This window comes from Alternaria burnsii (genome assembly GCF_013036055.1).
Source record: "Alternaria burnsii strain CBS107.38 chromosome Unknown 756, whole genome shotgun sequence".
Taxonomy (NCBI): Eukaryota; Fungi; Ascomycota; class Dothideomycetes; order Pleosporales; family Pleosporaceae; genus Alternaria; species Alternaria burnsii.
In genome coordinates this window covers 51,140-70,447 of record NW_024066128.1, presented here as the reverse complement: position 1 = coordinate 70,447, position 19,308 = coordinate 51,140, and the positions used below count along the sequence as shown (strand labels likewise).

Below are 19,308 nucleotides of genomic sequence, written 5' to 3'. Positions count from 1 at the left end.
TGAAGGCGCGGGCGCCCCATAGTGACGACTTGGTGTGATTAAGCGGGCAGTTGAGCCACAGGCCGCTGTTAGCAATGACGATGGTGAAGGCGCGGACAGGGCCAGGGCCAGGGCCATGCTATGGCGGTGCGATGACAGGCCCAAGCTTTCCTCGACATGCCGCGCAGGCTGCATGCAGGAGCGCCCATTCTCCTTCACCACCACCACCACCACATCCTCACCCAGACATGGCGCCACACCGCAAAGCCCGCGCGAACCAGCCCCAGCCGCCGCCACAGCCGTCAGACTACGAGACAGACGCGCCGCCTGCCGTCGACGTGCCCCTCCCACCTCCGCGGTCCAACGAAGAGCTCAACTTCTCCGTCCTCCGTCGCCAGTACGCCCATCTGCTATCCATCGAGCATGTCACCCCGTATGCCGCCCTGTATACCTTCAACCTCGAAACGCAATCATGGGAGAAGATGGGCATTGAGGGCACGCTCTTCATCTGCCAGCTCACCCCCTCACCCATCGGCGCTGAGCGATACTGCGCCATCATTCTCAACCGCCGCGGCCTAGACAACTTCTACCAGGAGCTCACCAGCAGCGAAGAGATGGAGATATCAGACCCTTATGTCATTATCCAGGGCGAGCACGTCTACGGCATCTGGATCTTCGCCGACCCGCCGCCTGCCTCCACCGCAAACTGCCGTGTCGAGACTGCCGCAAAGATGATGGATATTGCCGACAAGGCAAGAGCGAGTCGCGAAGCCCTTGAGCCCACTGCCAAGGCGACCGAAGCCGCCGAAGCCGCGTCCTCTGTCCCCATGGGTCGCCAACTGTCGCTGCGAGAACTCTTCGGTCAACAGCGCGAGCAAGACGCCGGCTTCAGCATCCACAACCACAACACCCACCCTATGCCCAGCATGCATCAGCAGCAGCAAGGATACATACCGAGTCCTGGCCCAGCGCAAAACGATGTGCTAGGTCAGCTCTTCATGAAGGCAAAACAGAATCACAACGGCCTGGGCTGATGTGACTTTATGCCAGGTGCCGTACGACGGAGATTGTCAGAACCCGACGCCCTCAGCAAACTGCATCAGCAATCAACAAGGAGCGCTTCCGGCCATACAGCCAATACGCAACAATGCTCTACAAAGTGCGAGCAAAACGGATGGTCGTCTGTCATCGGCTACCTTCTTTACCATGTCACATGGATGTTGTTGAGATCCATCTCCATCTTCATGCTCTACTGGTTTGCGACGCACGAAGAGAGCACAAGGCGGCAGATTATCTATATCCTTGGTTCTATCCAGATACTCCAGCTTGACGCCAGCCTAAAGGACTATTGGTATGATTCTCTGAAGAAAGGCTGCGGGTGTAAATGCAGGTGCAAGCAGTCTTCTGGACGACTGTACGAAGGCAGATCCATCGTCGTGTAGACATGGAGTTTGGGTTGCCATACTATGCAGCGCGCAATCTTGCGTGTGTACATCATTCTTAGATCGATACCCCGTAGTCTGGTTTGTTCTCCAATGGAATGCGATACGTCAATTAAAAGCCAGGTTCTTATGACCTACTATAGTAACACCGCCACTTCGTAGTTGGCAAGGGAACGGGCAGGGCTGAGGGTGACCTCACACTCCCGCTGATCCCTGCACGCTTACCCCACGGCGGGGTTCCGCTTCCGCTCCCAAAAATTTCCAGTCGCAAACATCTTCAAGATACGACTAGACCTTTTATACAGCAAACACAATGTCTGAATCACTCCGCGTCCTACTTGTCGGCAACGGCGGCCGCGAACATGCCATCGCCTGGAAACTTCTACAATCGCCCAAGATCGAGCACATTTACGTCTGCCCCGGTAACGGCGGTACCGCGACGCTGAACAGCAAAGTCACCAACGTAATAGACGTAAAGGACACCGACCTTGCCGGTCTCGTCAACTTCGCAAAGGAGAAGAATGTCAATCTGTTAATACCAGGACCTGAAGCACCACTCGTAGCAGGCATCGTCGACTACTTCCAGGAGAATGGTCTCAAGAGCATCAAGGCATTTGGACCAAGCAAGGCTGCCGCACGTATGGAGGGCAGCAAGACATTCAGCAAGGATTTTATGAAGCGACACAACATCCCCACCGCCGCGTACGAGAACTTCAGCAGGTACGACGACGCAAAAGCGTACCTCGACTCCATCTCACACAACGTCGTCATCAAGGCTTCGGGTCTGGCAGCAGGCAAGGGTGTCATCATACCACAGACCAAAGAGGAGGCACATGCAGCACTCAAAGACATCATGCTGACACGGGAATTCGGAACTGCGGGTGACGAGGTTGTCATCGAGGAGTTTTTGGAGGGCGACGAACTGTCCATCCTTACGTTCAGCGATGGCCGCACCATCAAGTCCCTACCACCAGCACAAGACCACAAGCGTATCTTCGACAACGACGAGGGACCGAACACTGGAGGAATGGGAACGTACGCGCCAACACGCATCGCGCCCAAGGACGTACTCGAGCGCGTAGACAGGGACATCCTCCAGCCCACCGTTGATGGCATGCGATCCGAAGGCTTTGAGTTCAAGGGTGTACTATTCACTGGGCTTATGATGACCAAGAACGGACCCAAGGTATTGGAATATAACGTTCGTTTCGGCGACCCCGAGACACAGAGTTTACTTGCGCTCATGGAAGGCGATCTTGCTGAAGTCATGGCTGCGTGTGCAGACGGACAGTTGAAGGATGTGGACGTCAAAGTCTCGAGCAAGAGTGCGGCGACGGTTGTTGTAGCTGCAGGTGGATACCCTGGAAGCTACGCAAAGGGCACAGTCATGAAGTTGGATGCTGTGCCAGAGGGTGAGTTTTCTCTTACATGCGATGATGGAGTCGCGTGACCATGCTGACACGGTACAGATGTCGTTCTTTTCCACGCTGGAACTTCTTTCTCCGACAACACGCTCAAAACAGCTGGTGGTCGCGTCATCGCATCGACGGCCACTGCGCCGACACTGGAGGAGGCTGTTGCGAAGGCTTACAAGGGCGTGGAGTGCATACACTTTGACGGCATGCAGTACCGCAAGGACATTGCGGGCCGAGCACTGAAGAAGTAGAGAGAATCCAAGGGAATTACATGGCGTTCAAGGCGGGCATACCAGAGACTTGCAGTCAAAAGCGAACATGTGCGTAACACGCTAGGCTATAGTTGGGCCTACGATGGATGATGAGAATAAAATCTTCATGGTTGAGCTATACTACTGGCTGCTGAGACTTTGGTTGCAGTGTACCTGCCCATCTATCTAGCTTAGAAGCAGATAAGGTAGTCTATACGCTCCGGTGAACCACGATGTCTTCCTAGACACATGTCGGATGAAGGGCATTACCTTTTAGCGACTCAGCTTCTCACCGATAAAACGTGCCGCGATAAACGGAGAGCCGAATAGCCGGCAAAATTGTTGACGGGTGTCGCCAAAACATCAACTCGAAGAAGAAATCTTGATGGCTACCTACCTACCTGGCCATCGTCTACTTGAAACATCTCTCCGGTCACCTAACGAATTGATACCCTTAGCAAGGCTCTGCTCAAGGACATTCATGGATGTGATCTAGGAACTGTCATCATCAGTTGCGGCTGTGCGCTTTTTCTCCTTATCTTTCTTGTGCTTTTTCTTCTCGTGTAAGGTATCGTCTTCACCCTTTTTCCGCTTCTTTTCACTGTTACCCTGTTCGTCTGACACTTCTGCTTTGCCATTCGACTCTTTGGAATCAAGGGTTGCTTGCTGCTCAGTGCCCCCTGCAGCATTTTCCTTCTTCTCTTGCTCTTTCAGCCGTGCCGCTCTCAGCTCATTCTTTTGCCGTACAGCGTCCTGCAAGACCGGACCGTTCCGCTTCAGGGCATCGGCAGCCGCGGCAACACCGGCTTGCACTTTGTTCTGGCCATCACCGCTTCCGAGCCATTCGTCCTTGTAGCCCCAGCCAGTAAGGTAGATGCCGATATGGTAGCACTGCACGCTGTTGGAGTCGTATGTCATAGGCCTCTCCTCTTTGGTAAGGAGCTTGACGCCTTTGCCGAGCACAAGCTTGTTCAGCTCGTCTCTAGCCTGAGGGTTCTCGATAATCTTCTCCCTGAAGCCTAGAAGTTGTGGTGCCCAAAGCTCAGTAAGCCATGCTTCGGCAGCCTCGAATCCGTTCTCTGGGTCTGACAGCACGACGGCTGCAACATAGGCTTCGACGATGTCAGCGACTACCTTCTGGTATTGCTTGGAGTTCTTGTCCCACACGGCGCGGTGCTTCAGTCGGTCTGGAAAACCGTAGGCGTTGGAGAACTTGGCCAGGGCCACATTCTCGACTAGCCGTTCGCGCCACATGCATAGTTCTGGCACGTCGACATGTGGGAAGCGGTTGTAGAGAGCGCGGGAGGCGATGAGTTCGATATAGGCGTCGCCTAGTAGTTCGAGTCGTTCGTAGTCTAGACTGAGGTCCTCGCCGAGCGTTGAGCCTGGAATGCTGGGATCGAAGATGGCAGAGCGATGAGTGAAAACGGCTTCGTGGAGATGGGGTTCGTTGATGGGTGGGAGGGGAGGCAGATGTTGGGCGACCCGTACTGTTCGCTCGACGTAAGCGGGTACGGCGACCTTGACTGCCTTGTCAGGCCTCTTTTGGTCAAGCTCGCGCTTCGCTGTGGCAGAGGCTGAATCGTTTCGGGCGCAGAGCAGCCGGCGCAGTTGGTGCGCATGGTGGAGAATGTCTTTGTGCGCACCCATGGTGGTTTCATGAGCGACAAACCTGTCCAACAGAGCTACCAGGCCCGTCTGCATGTCCTTGGAAGACAGCTCAGGCGCCGATGGGTTAGTGTTGTAGCCTGCGCCATTGCGATGCTGAGGCTGGTGCTTCTTGTGATGCTGGTCGCGGCCATAGTGGTTGAAGCCTCCGCCCCGTTTCTGTGATGTCATGGTGAGTTTGGTGGCAGCAGCAGTCTCGCGTGGTGAGAGTTGGTGACATGTTCAGCCGCGCTAGTCGCGAGCGCCAAGGGCACCTCCGCGACATTTCAGATTCGCCGCAACGCCGCAGTCGAGCATCGCATCCACCATGGCAGTACCACGGCAGCGGGTGCTGGACCTGATGAGGGTAGGTGACGCCTGCTCCAAGGGCATTGTGCGCGGCGCACTGACTGGATCAGGTTCAATGCAAGGTCTTCAACACCACATACAACCCCGAACGCCTTCGTCTAGGATCGCGCATCCTCCACCAGCGCCTCAAGGGTCCCGCCGTCGCATCCTACTACCCGCCGCGGATAGGAACCATCAGCCAGTTGCGCAGCCTGTACCCCGAACACCAGATTATCGACGAAGAGGAGGAAGACTGGTTGGAGCATCTCAACGTTGCAAAGTCGAGAGGAAAGGGTGCGCCCAAGAAGAAGAGGACCGCCGCTGGTAAGACCCATGTCTTGGAGACGCATCTTGCGAGAGATACTGACCCAGTGCAGAGTCCAAGAAGTTCAACAAGAGGAAGTAGGCCAATGCTTCGCAACATCACTTTTGGCAATAGTCATGATGAATCAAGTATCCAGAATGCATGTCTCGGCCTTGGGCCTGGGCGACTTCATCATATTTTGCTCTTCACTTCCGTCACGCCCTTCGCTTTCCATTCCCTCGCGAATGCTTCATCCCACGCTGTTCTTACATCTAGATGCTCTTTGACCACAGGCGCATTCACTTTATGGTGCTCCACTGTGCAGTATGTTGTCTTGCCATCCAGGCTGGTCATGTCGCCGCGGATCATAGCCATCTGCTTGCCCACACTTACCACTCTGCTATTGAGTCGCACCCTGGTGTTGATGGGCACCGCCTTGAGATAGGACATGTTGAGAGAACGAGTTACGCCGCCCATGAATTCCCAGAACCCGGGCCGAGCAAGAGGACAAAGAGCCGTCGTCGTGGACATGTCGAATATAACACCGGCGGCGCCTCCATGCATAACATCTGCTGCACTTCAGTACCCAGTTGTCATAGTACCCGAGGAACAGCACCTACTGTTCAAGTTCGAAAAGTTGGGTCCAATGACGAGTTCATAAGTAACTGTGCCATCGAGGCTTGCATCCACGAGCTCCAGATTCAACATGACTTCTCGGTCAAAGTCCTAGACATGATCAACGACAGTTCTTCCATTGACCTGAGTAGTTGCATACGACATGGTCCTTGGGCCTGCGGGCTGCAAGCAACTTGTACTTTTCGAACATTGCATGTACGGCCGCCATTGCCTTTTGCCGATTTGCTTGTTGGTCGCCCATGGTGGATTCGGGACTAGAGAGAATCTGCTTGAGACTACTCCCTACTATGAAGAGGCTCGTTCCGCTTGGGCGGTGGGTGTAGAGGATACCTCGGGGTGCTTGCGGTGATCTCCGTTGGTAATCCAATAGAATGAATCACAGCGTATACTTTGGGGATACGTCGTCGCGTTAGTGGTCTGAATTAAGACAACGAGCTTCTCCGTAGACCATTTGGAATGTCGGGAGACTCCCCGTTTACAACCAAACTATTGGCGTAGTCGGGTGATGCTGCGGATTGATGATCGACATGAAGCTACACATTGCCTCGGCTTCTCAACTTGAGCTTCCCGCCCAGAGCACCTGCTCAGGCCATCGTACGCTCGCAAAAGCCATTTCTCCTATTCACGACATGCCCACACAATGACTCTTGAACTTGTGGGCTTCAGTGCCTTAGTCGCCTCATATACTTCCTTGTGTTGTTTCATGTATGTGGTTCGTGCCCACATGTTCCACCTCGCGCTCGCGCCTGTTTCACAAAACGGAGCCACAGGCGAACGGCCAAACCTCGTCATGACCCGAATACACTTCGGCGCTTGCCACCAATGACTATAACTCGCAACCTGTTCTATTTCTAGTCAATCATTAGATGAGGGCTTGCAGTCCGAGCTGACCTAGACCTTGCCCCCTCTATCCGATCGCTGCGCTGCTTTTAACCAGACAGCTGCCGCCGATTACTTGTGTCCACATCTCCATTCGCTACTTCGGGGGCTCTTGCGACTGGGCTGGATAACCATCGCACATCTTCAACATGGGATCCGAAACGACTCCGGTGTCTTCGACTCTGCGAAAGAGGGTCTTGAAAGTGCTATTCATTTCGCTGCTGCTAGACTTGGTACGTCATCTTCCGTCGCGTGTAACCGCTCGCATGGGCTGACCACCCCTTACATGCAGATATCCTTCACCTTCATCCTTCCGCTGTTTCCCAAACTTATCGAATTTTACCGCAACCACGAGACGGGAGACCCTAACACCATCCTTTCCAAGATTCTCGCTGGTCTCAATGCATACAAGAACTCTTTCGCGAAACCTATCAACTCCCGCTACGACATAGTCCTGCTCGGCGGCGCACTCGGATCACTGTTCTCTCTGTGCCAGGCTATCGCTTCGCCCTTCATCGGGACGCTCTCAGACAAATATGGCAGGCGCACGGCGCTTCTGTGGTCTATGGTGGGCAACATCTTCAGCGTAGCGCTGTGGGTTGCAGCGACCGATTTCCGGACGTTCCTTGCCAGTCGCGTTGTGGGAGGCCTGAGCGAGGGCAATGTGCAGCTTGCAATGGCTATTGCGACCGACATCAGCGACGACAGCCAGAGAGGCGCGACCATGGCGCTCGTCGGCGTGTGCTTCAGCATCGCCTTCACGTTCGGCCCGGCATTGGGCGCATACCTGTCCACATTGCAGGTCATGGACAAGAACCCATTTGCCATGGCAGCAGGCTTCTCTCTATTCCTGATCATCTCGGAAACCATCTACCTGTACACCAGTCTCCCGGAGACGCTACCTTCGGCGAACAAGGCTCAGAACGGCACAGCAAACGGACATGGCAAAAGCAGTGAAGCACCGAATCCTCGTGTTCGCACGAACTCGCATTATCTACTCAACGCGACACATTTTACTTTTATCCTCTTCTTCAGCGGCATGGAATTCTCGCTTCCGTTTATGACTTACGATCTCTTCTCTTATCAGGCGAAGGACTCTGGTCGATTACTTGGTTTTATTGGCCTAGTTGCTTCCCTACTACAAGGGTCGGTGGTGCGGCGGATGCACCCTCTGAAGGTGGTTCAGATGGGAGTGGTCAGCTGTACAATTGCGTTTCTCATGCTTGGAAGGGTTCAAACACAGGGCGCACTGTATGGAGCGGCCGCACTTCTTGCAGTAACGAGCGCGACTGTCGTCACTGGTCTCAACAGTCTCTCGTCTTTTGAGGCGAGCGCCGATGAGCGAGGCAATAAGCTGGGCAATCATCGAAGCTTTGGTAAGTCAAAGTATCGCATCACTCAAACTGTCTGCTGACGTGAGCCAGGTCAAATCGGTCGTTCTCTAGGACCCCTCATATTCTGCACTTTGTACTGGTGGACGGGCCGCGAAACAGCATACGCAACCGGAGCCGCCGGCATGGTCGGAGTCTGTGCATTGGTATTTGGAGGACTAAAAGTTCCCCCTGGAACGGAAAACATCAACAAGAAGGAGAAGAAGACGGTCAAGTAGGATAACGACAGTAGCCAGTCAGGACACATGTGGAGGATACAGCAAAGACGCATTCTTCGCTGAAAACCACGCGCTGCAATTGTATCATAATATCAAGAAACTCATACCTGAGCATATGCGCTTTCCCGCTTGAGAAAGGATCTCTTCCAGTGTGCTGCCATGCAAGGATCGCTCGGTCTGACGCTGTCGAAGTCATGATCGGCAGTATGCCCTCTTGTCGCGCTCGAAAATCACTTCAACAAGCTCATGTAGAACAAGCTCATCCTTTGGAAGCCTCGCTCCAAGTCTCGCAAAAAATTATCCAAAGACATGTAACCGACGTACAATCAATTGTCCGACGCGCTAGGTCACCCCGCACTCACTACGCGTCGTGGCGTCAAGCTGTATCCACAGTACTGACTCGAACCTCGGCATCTCATTAGCTCCATGCCCAGTGGTAGGACCGACGACGGGCAATTGTGAAGATCATAGCCAAACATTGAACTTTCTCCTTAACCTGTAGCTTCTTTCTTCCTGTCCTGCGTTCCCACTGTAACCTTACATCCTTTTGAGAACAGGAAAAAGAAGATTCTACTCAAGAAAACATGGATGCAACGGCGGCCGCTGCATCTGTGGCAGCTATTTCCGGGCTAGCAGCATACGTCAACGGCAAATACCACATTGGACAGGATCTGAGGGCACTGAGGTTTAAGAAAAGAGCGGCTGGCTACTATGAGGAACTAGGTATGTATCATCCTCCATCAGCTATGCTTGATCGTATGACATACGTAATGTCTCTTCTCGAAGCTAAATCAATACAGTAAGGACTAAACGGCAGTCCCTATGGTACTCCTTTGCTCCGCATGTCCCGGTTTACAGTAATAATCAATGCATCTGGTCCCGCGACAAAACTTACACTTGGCAACAAGTTCACGATCGCGCCGTCCAATGGGGAAACTTCTTTTTGACACAAGGCGTGAAACCGGGAGATATGGTTGCTACTTATATGATGAACAGCGCAGACTTCATGGTCATCTGGCTTGGTCTCTTTTGTATCGGGTGTGCACCTGCTCATCTTAACTACAACCTCAAGGGAGAGGGTTTGGTGCATTGCCTTAAAGTCGCGGGTGTAAAGATTGTGCTTGTTGACGAGGAAGAGGGGTGTATGGAGAGGTTCGAAGGCGTGAGGGCAACAGTGGAAGAGATGGGTGTAACGGCTTTCAAGGTCGACGAAGAGTTGACAAGCAAGGTATATCAGGGCAGTACTCAAGTGCCAGGTGATGAGTACAGAGAGAATGTCATTGGTACCGATCCAACGTGTCTCTTGTACACATCGGGAACAACAGGATTGCCAAAAGCAGGAAAGTTCATGGTAAATCGTTATCACGAACGAGGAAATCCGCAAAACCTGACGTTCGACCAAAAGGCAGGTCCAGATGGAGATCGATGGTATTGTTGCATGCCGTTGTTTCATGGTACGGGGGGCCTAGCGGTAATGGGCGCGTTGACCGCTGGGATGAGCGTGGCAATAGGGCGGAAGTTTTCAGTGAGCACTTTCTGGGATGATATCCACGACTCTCAATCCACTGTTTTCGTCTATGTCGGCGAAGCAGCGCGGTATCTGCTCATGGCGCCACCACATCCGAGAGAACGAGACCATCGACTACGCGCCATGTACGGCAATGGTATGCGCCCGGACGTGTGGAACAGGTTCAAGGAGCGGTTCAACGTCCCAGAAGTCATCGAGTTCTTCAATTCTACCGAGGGCGTTCTGGCTATGGTGGTTCATAGTAAAGGGCCATTCACAGCGACAACTGTTGCTCAGCACGGCGCTATCATCAGGCGAGCTCTCAACAACATCTACGTACCTGTGCCCATTGACCCGGAAACTGGCGAGCTTCTACGAGACCCTAAGACTGGATTCGTGAAGCGCAACTCTTACAACAAAGGTGGAGAGATCCTGGTCGCGGTACCGAATGAACAAGCATTTGCTGGATATCACAACAACCCGAAAGCTACAGCTAAAAAATTCGAAAGGAACGTGTTCCAGAAGGGTGATCTGTACTATCGATCTGGTGATGCACTTAGACGGGACGACGATGGACGCTGGTACTTCCTGGATCGACTAGGTGACACCTTCAGATGGAAGAGCGAAAATGTGTCGACAGCCGAGGTAGCAGAGGTTCTCGGGAAATATCCCGGTGTAGGCGAAGCTATCGTATATGGAACCCTAGTCCCTAGGCATGATGGTCGCGCGGGCTGCGTAGCCTTACGGCTCGCTGATGGTGTTAGTCCCGACACGTTTGATTGGAAAGCTTTGCTGGATTACTCCAGAAGCAAACTACCGAGATACGCGGTACCGCTATTCTTGCGTCTAGTGAAGGAAGCGAGCAACACAGACAACCAGAAGCAGAACAAGGCGCCTTTGCGTGAAGAAGGCATGGAGATCGATAAGTTTGGCACCAAGGTTGTGGGAGGTGGCAATGATGTAGTCATGTGGATGAAACCAGGCGAGAATCGATACGTCCGGTTTACCATGGCGGATCTCGAAGCCTTGAGGGCTGGCAAGACTTTGCTGTAGAGGCCTAGGTTGTTGACGAGGGTAATGAGAAATTGACACTGGATGTCGCTGCCAATCACAGAATCTTAGTGCTGTTTTCTCTCCCTGGCTGACATAGCTCTTAAGACCGATTTGATGAACTCCACCAGGCCGTCCATACCTTGAGGCTCATTGAGCCAATGCCCACCCTGATCGAAGCACTCCCATCTGACGCACATGCCTAATTCTTCAAGCAGTTTCCTAAGATCATTTCCATGTTCGACGGGTACAACATCGTCGTCTTTGCAGTGCTGTAACAGCACTGGCATCTTCAACACATCTTGCTCTCGACCAGGCACATTCATGACGCTCTGTACCTCCTCTGCCAGCGGCAGCCATCCATTCAGCCCTGCAAATCCCCCAACCCGCAACCCAGAGGCTAGTAGAGCAAAGATACCAGTAGCACATCCCTGACTCATACCCGCAAGTATCAGCTTTTGGTTTCCAACAATACCCGCTTCTTCCGTGATGATTTGAAGAACCTGCGCGACGCTTCGCCACAATCCTGGTTTTTGTATCTCGCTGTTGTCCTGTGGCCGCTGAACTGATGACATATCGAACCATTGGAACTCGTCTTCACTCTTATCAAAGAATCCTGCAGCGCTAGGAAATACCCATTTAATGCCAGGAAATATGTCGACAAAAAATTGTCCTGATCCTTCTTGACTTTCGAAAAGCTCTTCGCAGAAAACGCCACCGTTACTACCACGTCCATGAAGGAAGATAACGGTGCAGGTGTGTGGCCCCGTAGGGGAGACAGTGTGCACCGAAGTAGCCATGTCGCGATTGGTATCCTAATGCAAAAAGTAAACCTTGCTTGAACGTTTCCAATGCTACTTCATGTTACGCTTGTCAGTTTCGCTTATCAATGCATTGCCTTCGTTGAGTCTCGGCGTTTTGATGACCCATGGATGTAAGCTATAGACCAACCTCATCAGCCCCCACCATGGTAAGCCCATCTACTTCAGGCGGATATGATCAAATTGCACCATTCATAAACTGCGCGTGCACACCAAAATTATGCCAGCAATGGCGGAATCTTTCTGCTGCTTACCAAAAACTATAACGTCATTGGCTCGCTAGCGGCCACCAAGGTCCTATCGCTGTGGACCGCTCCACTTCGCCTCGTTTCTCAACGGAACCATGAGGACGCAACGGACATGCTTCGCTCTTATCGTGTTTTGACTGGTTACACACGTCTCGAAAACATGGCAGATCTCGAAAAGCGACTTGTTCGCAAACTCGGTGCGTCAGACGAGGGCTTTACCTTTCCCGATGTCAGACATCTAATCAACAGCAGATTGCTTCATACTGGTGGGGAGAACATGCCACTACACTTAGTGGCAACTAACAATATACCAGGTGTATTGCTGCGCTGCATACTTCTTCAACTACCTCGATCGCAGTGCTTTCGCAAATGCCTATGTATCTGGACTGAAAGAGGATCTTCGACTTGGGGGGAACCAATACAGCATCTTGCTTTCCATGTTCACTGCAGGTAGCTGTGTAGGGCAAATCCCTCATGCTTTGATCATCCAGAAACTTGCGCCGCGTTTCTGGTTGCCCTTCACACTTTTAGTATGGTCTGGGCTGACGATGAGCTCTGCGGCCTGTAAGACCTATACACAGCTATGTGTGGTTCGGTTTTTCCAAGGCCTTTTTGAGTCGAGTCTCTACAGTGGCACTATTTACATACTCGGTAGTTGGTACAAACCTCTAGAAATCGCCAAACGAACGGCCATCTTTACAGCCATTGGACAAATAGGCAGCATGTTTGCTGGGGTGATGATGACAGCGATGAATGAGAGTCTGCATGGTCAGACCTCTCTGAAAGGGTGGCAATGGGTGTTTATAATCAGTGAGTATCAACCTCAAGGTTACGCGACATCACTGAAAAAGTGTAAGACGGCGCTATGGGTATTCCCTTCGGTATCTTTGGACTCATGTTCTTTCCCAACCTGCCAGAATCTACGCACGCTCCATATCTCAGTAAAGAGGAGATACAGCTAGCAGTTGACCGCTTGCCACCAAAGAAAGACTGGAGCCATGACATCAGCCTTAGGTCCCTCGCCAAACGACTCTTTGCAAAGCCAGATGTCTACATATTCACTCTTTACTCTGCGGTAGCCTGTGCACTGGAAGCCATTGTTCTACAAGGCCTTTTTCTGCTATGGATGAAAGAGAACATTGGAAAGTTTCCTTCGCATGCCACGACGACCTACCCGCTAGGTATCCAGGCAGTCTCCATTGTCTCCAATATCGGGGCAGGCTATGTTATTGACATGACCAATCGCCGCATACCGATGGTCATACTAGCTGGACTTTTGCAGCTACTCGTCGCAATTCTCTTGCTCATACCCAGTCTCTCCACTGCTGGAACATTCTTCGCATTCTACTTGGCCGGTACCTCATACATTGTAAACCCTATTCTATATGGGTGGGCTAGCGTTATATCTCAGCGCGGTGGTGACGACGCATCTCGATCGGTCATTCTTTACATCATGAGTATGGTGCAGTCGATCTTGTACACGTTTTGGGGCATTGCGCTTTACCCAGCAAGCGACGCACCTTATTGGAAGAAGGGTTATATCACAATGATCGTGGTCGTCTTCGCTTTCTTTGCTGCGACTGCAGCTGTTCATTGGGTAAGTATCGCACTGCTCTTGACAACGATTTACTGAGCAAGCCCACAGTTGGACCAGAACTCGCAGAGGGTTGAGAGCGATGTAGGTGAAGAGTTGACTCACGTGAGTGAAAGGTCGAACAATAGAAAAGAGGACTAGAAATCAGGGAGATGGAGATAAGGCGACATCTTGGTATGATGTGCAATCCTTCATTGAGGAGCAATCTAACATTTGGCAGCTTATCTCTCAGTGCTCATACTTTGAGATGCATGCTACCACCATGCAATCCTCCAGTTATCAGAACGTCCGTAGCTGTGGTCCAGGCGCCCGCATCGCTCAGTAGCCATATTGCAGGACCAATCAGATCACTCACCTGCCCACGTCTTCCCAATGGTGGCGCTTTCTCAAACACATCTTTCATTGCTGGATTTGCCTCGGCTGCCGCACGGCCCATCTCCGTCTCGATATATCCTGGGGAGAGACTGTTGACTCGGATCTTGTATGGTGCAAGCTCAACACCCAGATGCATAGCAAGCGACTTCACTGCAGCTTTGGAGGCGCCGTACATGCTTGTGTGCTCTCTGGGTGTCGTGCTGTGAGCTGTTTGCGAGGACAAGAAAAGGATAGAGCCACCTTCACCATGGACGCGTATGAGTTCGGCGGCTATTTGCGCAGCAAAGAACGTTCCCATGACCTGTGTATTGTCAACTTTGGGACTTTGTACAGCTGTCTGAAGGAGAATCATAGTTACGTTCACGTTCAGAATATTCTGGCATTGATCCCATCCATGTTCAAAAAATGGCATGTCAGCCGCAATGCCCGCAGCACAGATACTGTATAGCGTCAATGACCAAAAGGCCAATAATCTTTTACATATGTACATACCAGTTGTCGATACGCCCAAATGTGCGCACTACAGCATTCATGGCCCCTTTCAGGCTTTCCCGGTCTGTTACGTCCGTCTCATAATACACCCACATTGTACCAGTCTTTTTTTCGAGAGCTTTTAAATCCTCAGACGGTCGAGCAGAAAGATCAAGCAATGCGACGTCACTGCCCAACTCAGCAACGGCTTCAGCAAGTCCCAATCCGATGCCACGAGCGCCACCTACATCTGTGTCAGTAGCTTGAGGAATTTTGGCCATGTCATTTGTTGAAGGAGAGTTTACCGGTGACCACGGTCACTTTTCCCTTCATGGAGTACATATCAAGTACTGATTCATGCAGGATATCGACCATGTCGAGATATGTAAAGGAGAATGAGCCAGACGAGAGATTACATCATATGGATATACCCTTTTATATATGAACGCACTCGCTTTCTGACATTCAGACGAATCGCTAGCGATCACGAGTTCATCATTGGATGAGCCTCTCCCAGGGTTGAGATAGGAAACTTCGCCATCTTTCTGACATAATTGTTATCAAGATAGTTCTGGATGCATAACCCCCAGATTATGACCCACCAATGATATGTAGATGCGTGAAGGACTAGTGCGGATGAGATGCTGGTTGCGGTAAAGTGTGGCTAGGCGCCCAACCTTTCCCCGCCTCGTCTATAGCCTATGCAACCCACCAACGACTTCCTGCGGACTGTTGTCGAAAACGTAAGCTCAACCGTCGCATGGAGCACCGGAAAAATCTTCTGCAAGTCCTCTTTATTTGGCGCATGGCTCAGCATAGCACAGTGCAGAGACGCTGAGGTTATAATTGCGGCTAGCGCGGATTGTGTACAGTGACCCGATAGCGAGTTTATGTCCACAACCGACTATCAACCTCCGCGTGATGCCTCCATCAGCACGCATTAGTAGAAGTCATATTCTTGCGAAAGAGCTGGCACTAGCAACAAAGGCTCAGATAAAGGGTTGACCGTGTCACCATCCCTTCAAAACAGCCCATCAGGCTGTGCAATCATTACTCGGGTACCCAAAATCGAGTGACTTGCACTCGGGAAATAAGTATTCCATGCTGTTGCAGATAGCAGGCATGTTCGACAGCTCACCATGAACAGGGACAAGCCTACACCCAAGAAGTAAGTGACTGTCTGAACGAAAGGCGCGTCGGAAACTCACAACGCTGACTTGGCAACACGATGCTTTATCATGGCATTAACAAGCTGGCTGAGCTCGTCATGGTCGTTATGAGTTGCCATCAGCTGCGTCTGAATTACATGATCGGCACCGAACACTACAACAGTGCTGTCATTGGTGGGGCAGGCAGGCATGATCACGGTGACGCTATGGTCTTGAGCATGAATGCTACCCTCAACGTGGATGAATGTAGCGCTGAAATCGCTTGTCTGAACAACGTAAAGCGCACTGCGTCTACGATATGTTAGCTCTTCATCTGCAAATATCTTCAAACTGTACACACTCACAGGTCACGAACTCAGCTCCAGGAATCTCGGCATGGTATGACTGAGCCATCTTAGGGACGACAACCTCAGCTCCGTTCTCGACAAAGCTTCGAAAACCTAACGCATGATCATGATGATGGTTTGTAGGCTATCCAGAGTCAGAAATAATGAGAAGACATGGTTTATAGCCCAATGATCGGGGTCTACTTACCCAAATTTGTGAAAGTGGCTTTCCGATATTGAACCTAACCCATTTCAGTAGGATCAACGCCTGATCACTTGGAGCATCTAGAACAACAACATAGTTGTCGGTCTCGAGCAGTATCTGTCGATAAGTTGCGACGCCAGGCATTCAGATCACCCGCACCCCTGGCATATCTGTGGAGGGTTGTTGTGCATCGATATCCATAACTGTGAAGTTGAATCGACCAAACCATAGGTATTTGGCGTACTTCTCTCCGATATAGGCAGTCAGCGCAGGATCAACAACGGATATGTTTAGAGTTCTACACTCTGCCGAGACGTCAAAGAATGATGGTTCGACTTCAAAATTGACGAATATCTCATCCGCAACAAAGTCGGTAACAGGCGCTTATCATTGTATATAATCTTAAAATGACACGGTCTCATTAGTCCATTGACACGGATATAGTCGTACACTCGCAAATCATTCGTAGAAGGGCCGAAGAAGGGATGAGCCTCGTATGTGCGGATAGCGAAGGGAAAGTAAGTATTGGGATCGAAGAGGCCCGAGATGTTAAAGGACTGATCAAAGACTAGGAGCAAGTCAACGCGAGTTTGATATGCGTCAGGAGGGATCAACAACCTGCTGGAAGAAGCAAACCACTTTCAACTAGTTCAGAACGAAGGGTAAAGTCACCAGCCAACATCTTGCTAATCAAAAGCGAATCCCACTTGTGGCTGTCAGTAATCATATACGCCGCGAGGTATCCTGATGATCGTCAGATCAGAAGACAGGTATCTCACAAGTTGACTTGCCGTCTGGGTAGCCTTAGGAGCATCCGATGGCTCAAATACAGAATGATTACCCCTGATCACGGCAGCAAACCCATCATCGCCATCTTTGACTACTACCGAGTAGTCCATAGGCTCAAGCGCTGGTCTTGCGAACACCCAAGGGGTTAGAATATAGCATCAGGGTATGGATAAAGCTCATCACGAGGAATTACGTACTTCCCAAGCCCAGCGGCTCTATCAATGCGTTGTTTCAAGCCGCCTTTTCCCTATGAGTATGTGATTATTTGATGTCCATATGGAACAACTGTTGAACCCATTTCGTCCAAAGCTATCATGGTTATGATGGACTTGGTGCGAAAATGAGAGCTGGAAAGTTCCACGTTTCTCACTCTAGTAGTGTTCGCATCGATGTTTATGGCTTTCGAACGGCGCTCCATGAGGTCGTCAGGAACCTCATGCTAGCGAGGGCTCAAAGCTATCGAGCTGAATGTTAGGGATGCCACTATCGGCATCGACAACATCAGAGCGATTGACATCTTGATGTAAGCTTCCTCGCGGAAAGAGTGATACTCCAAACAATTTACAATCAAGTGATGTTCGAAGAGAGTGCAGAACATCAACTAATCTTGTAGAATATTTCCGAAAGATGCCATATAGTGAGCGCATGTCTACCTTAGGTTCCAGCTCCCTTTATACGCTGTCGTGTCGTTCTCTCTCACCGACTACAGCTTAGCAAAATTTCATCGTCTTTGGCCTCGTAAGATTGTACTAAGGATTACGTAGAGCTCTGATCTTTATTACAATCAGACGAAGCTAAGTTGTTGATCCACACAAAGTGTGATCAATGCGCTCCCAAGAAACTAACAAGATGTGTCATATCTACTTGAGATTTCGCAGTTGATTACCCTGAAACGCAAGCCTACGATGATTACGCTTTAGTCCAGCTGCGGCAACGCCCGGGTGTGTAATACCTCGTGCTACTATAGTCATCACCGGACACTTGGAAAAGAGATCTCCGATGTTGTAGAACGGAACGGAACGAACTTTGTTCTGTACGTACCGACAATCGGGCCGACTATGAAGGCAAAGTGATCAAGTCCGCAAATTCATCCCGATGAAGCTTGGGTGGTCGGCTTTCGGTATGGTTGCTGCGGACGAACTTTGCAATAACGGATGAGGTCAGCCTTTTCGCGATGACATATCAACTTAACATTACACGTCACACAACAGGAGATGCGAGACGTATAGCATCGATCTTAGAAAATCTTCAGAATCTTCGAGTTAAAGACACCTCTCTGTCGCCTGGATATCTTCGGCCTTCGTGGCCTCGATCAGCTGTGATGGAGCAAATCACACTCGAAGGTGTACTTTCGCACGCTGTCCTCGATAACATCTCAAACTTCTGGTTCCGTCATCTAGAATTCGAACACGTCATCGTTCCTGGCATCGAAGATGTAACGCCATGGTTCTCGCAAAGTGATGCATACGATCAGGAATGCCTGTATGTATCACGTGATCTTCCACCTCTTATTCGTGGACACCAGCTTACAATCTACCAGTGACAAGTTCGGTGCTCTGCTGGGGCTGATAAAACTGATCCAGCCACGTAGTGCGGATATCATAGCTGCCGCGAAACCATGCACGCCTTTACACTGGATCAGTTTGATCATACTTCTAGATCAGCTTCCAAGAAATTGCTTTAGAGGCGCGAAAACTAGAATAGTTTTTACGTTGTTTGACAAATTAGCGCTCGAAGTTGCTACTCAAGCACTCAAACTTGGTATACCGACAGAGGAACAAGTCCGCTTCGAGTTGGTTTATCGATTTTGGTTCTACATACCAATGGAGCACTCAGAGAGGCTAGAGGTACAAGAGTCGCTAGCAGAAGCTCATTCTGACATGTGGCATGATTACGAGATGCTGCTAGAGGAATCTGTAGACAGATGGGATAGTACCTTGGCGCAATACCGCGGGGTGCTTGTGAGGCGAAAGGATAGTTTCGAACAGTTCAGAAGTACTATGCAGGGTATCTGTGAGAGTAAGAAGAATGTATTGGATCGTTTTGGGCGATTTCCTCAGCGCAACGACACTTTGGGTCGACCCTCTACTCTGGAAGAGATACAGTGGCTGAAAGAAAGTTGATAACCTGTAGTAGACGTCGGCAGAAGTACTTTTTTTCCTTCATGAAAAAGAGGCCAGGAAAGACAAGTTATCTCATACACTATGGAAGACTTATGACTATTGTACTATACCATGTCATTG

At 50.9% G+C, this 19,308-nt stretch overlaps 10 protein-coding genes across 10 annotated transcripts; 5 read left to right on the top strand and 5 right to left on the bottom strand.

Annotated features, from left to right (window-relative positions):
- Nucleotides 1–227: 227 nt before the first annotated feature.
- GT037_010452 (ph domain-like protein) lies at nucleotides 228–1,013 on the top strand (the record flags this gene model as incomplete). The annotated part of the gene is made up of 1 exon (XM_038935499.1): nucleotides 228–1,013. One exon carries the CDS (start codon nucleotides 228–230, stop codon nucleotides 1,011–1,013), a length of 786 nt encoding a protein of 261 aa, XP_038781749.1.
- Nucleotides 1,014–1,734: 721 nt separating this feature from the next.
- On the top strand, nucleotides 1,735–3,087 carry GT037_010451 (phosphoribosylamine-glycine ligase; the record flags this gene model as incomplete). The annotated part of the gene is made up of 2 exons (XM_038935498.1): nucleotides 1,735–2,833; nucleotides 2,891–3,087. The coding sequence occupies 2 exons, from the start codon at nucleotides 1,735–1,737 to the stop codon at nucleotides 3,085–3,087; spliced, it is 1,296 nt and encodes a 431-aa protein (XP_038781748.1).
- Nucleotides 3,088–3,579: 492 nt separating this feature from the next.
- On the bottom strand, nucleotides 3,580–4,926 carry GT037_010450 (ribonuclease iii; the record flags this gene model as incomplete). The annotated part of the gene is made up of 1 exon (XM_038935497.1): nucleotides 3,580–4,926. The coding sequence occupies one exon, from the start codon at nucleotides 4,924–4,926 to the stop codon at nucleotides 3,580–3,582; it is 1,347 nt and encodes a 448-aa protein (XP_038781747.1).
- Nucleotides 4,927–5,062: 136 nt separating this feature from the next.
- Nucleotides 5,063–5,488, top strand: GT037_010449 (mitochondrial ribosomal protein of the small subunit; the record flags this gene model as incomplete). The annotated part of the gene is made up of 3 exons (XM_038935496.1): nucleotides 5,063–5,101; nucleotides 5,154–5,406; nucleotides 5,460–5,488. The coding sequence occupies 3 exons, from the start codon at nucleotides 5,063–5,065 to the stop codon at nucleotides 5,486–5,488; spliced, it is 321 nt and encodes a 106-aa protein (XP_038781746.1).
- Nucleotides 5,489–5,578: 90 nt separating this feature from the next.
- GT037_010448 (uncharacterized protein) lies at nucleotides 5,579–6,263 on the bottom strand (the record flags this gene model as incomplete). The annotated part of the gene is made up of 3 exons (XM_038935495.1): nucleotides 5,579–5,955; nucleotides 6,007–6,112; nucleotides 6,162–6,263. 3 exons carry the CDS (start codon nucleotides 6,261–6,263, stop codon nucleotides 5,579–5,581), a joined length of 585 nt encoding a protein of 194 aa, XP_038781745.1.
- Nucleotides 6,264–7,050: 787 nt separating this feature from the next.
- GT037_010446 (acetyl-synthetase-like protein) lies at nucleotides 7,051–13,871 on the top strand (the record flags this gene model as incomplete). The annotated part of the gene is made up of 11 exons (XM_038935493.1): nucleotides 7,051–7,134; nucleotides 7,194–8,277; nucleotides 8,326–8,438; nucleotides 9,068–9,233; nucleotides 9,311–10,977; nucleotides 11,766–11,827; nucleotides 11,945–12,001; nucleotides 12,116–12,365; nucleotides 12,451–12,946; nucleotides 12,994–13,733; nucleotides 13,782–13,871. 11 exons carry the CDS (start codon nucleotides 7,051–7,053, stop codon nucleotides 13,869–13,871), a joined length of 4,809 nt encoding a protein of 1,602 aa, XP_038781743.1.
- Nucleotides 11,136–11,867, bottom strand: GT037_010447 (uncharacterized protein; the record flags this gene model as incomplete). Its single annotated transcript, XM_038935494.1, has 1 exon — nucleotides 11,136–11,867. One exon carries the CDS (start codon nucleotides 11,865–11,867, stop codon nucleotides 11,136–11,138), a length of 732 nt encoding a protein of 243 aa, XP_038781744.1.
- Nucleotides 13,872–13,965: 94 nt separating the features above from the next.
- Nucleotides 13,966–14,951, bottom strand: GT037_010445 (uncharacterized protein; the record flags this gene model as incomplete). The annotated part of the gene is made up of 3 exons (XM_038935492.1): nucleotides 13,966–14,545; nucleotides 14,598–14,820; nucleotides 14,882–14,951. The coding sequence occupies 3 exons, from the start codon at nucleotides 14,949–14,951 to the stop codon at nucleotides 13,966–13,968; spliced, it is 873 nt and encodes a 290-aa protein (XP_038781742.1).
- An 829-nt stretch (nucleotides 14,952–15,780) lies between these two features.
- Nucleotides 15,781–16,420, bottom strand: GT037_010444 (uncharacterized protein; the record flags this gene model as incomplete). The annotated part of the gene is made up of 3 exons (XM_038935491.1): nucleotides 15,781–16,036; nucleotides 16,086–16,216; nucleotides 16,280–16,420. 3 exons carry the CDS (start codon nucleotides 16,418–16,420, stop codon nucleotides 15,781–15,783), a joined length of 528 nt encoding a protein of 175 aa, XP_038781741.1.
- A 1,966-nt stretch (nucleotides 16,421–18,386) lies between these two features.
- On the top strand, nucleotides 18,387–19,188 carry GT037_010443 (uncharacterized protein; the record flags this gene model as incomplete). Its single annotated transcript, XM_038935490.1, has 2 exons — nucleotides 18,387–18,547; nucleotides 18,606–19,188. 2 exons carry the CDS (start codon nucleotides 18,387–18,389, stop codon nucleotides 19,186–19,188), a joined length of 744 nt encoding a protein of 247 aa, XP_038781740.1.
- Between the last annotated feature and the right edge of the window lie 120 nt (nucleotides 19,189–19,308).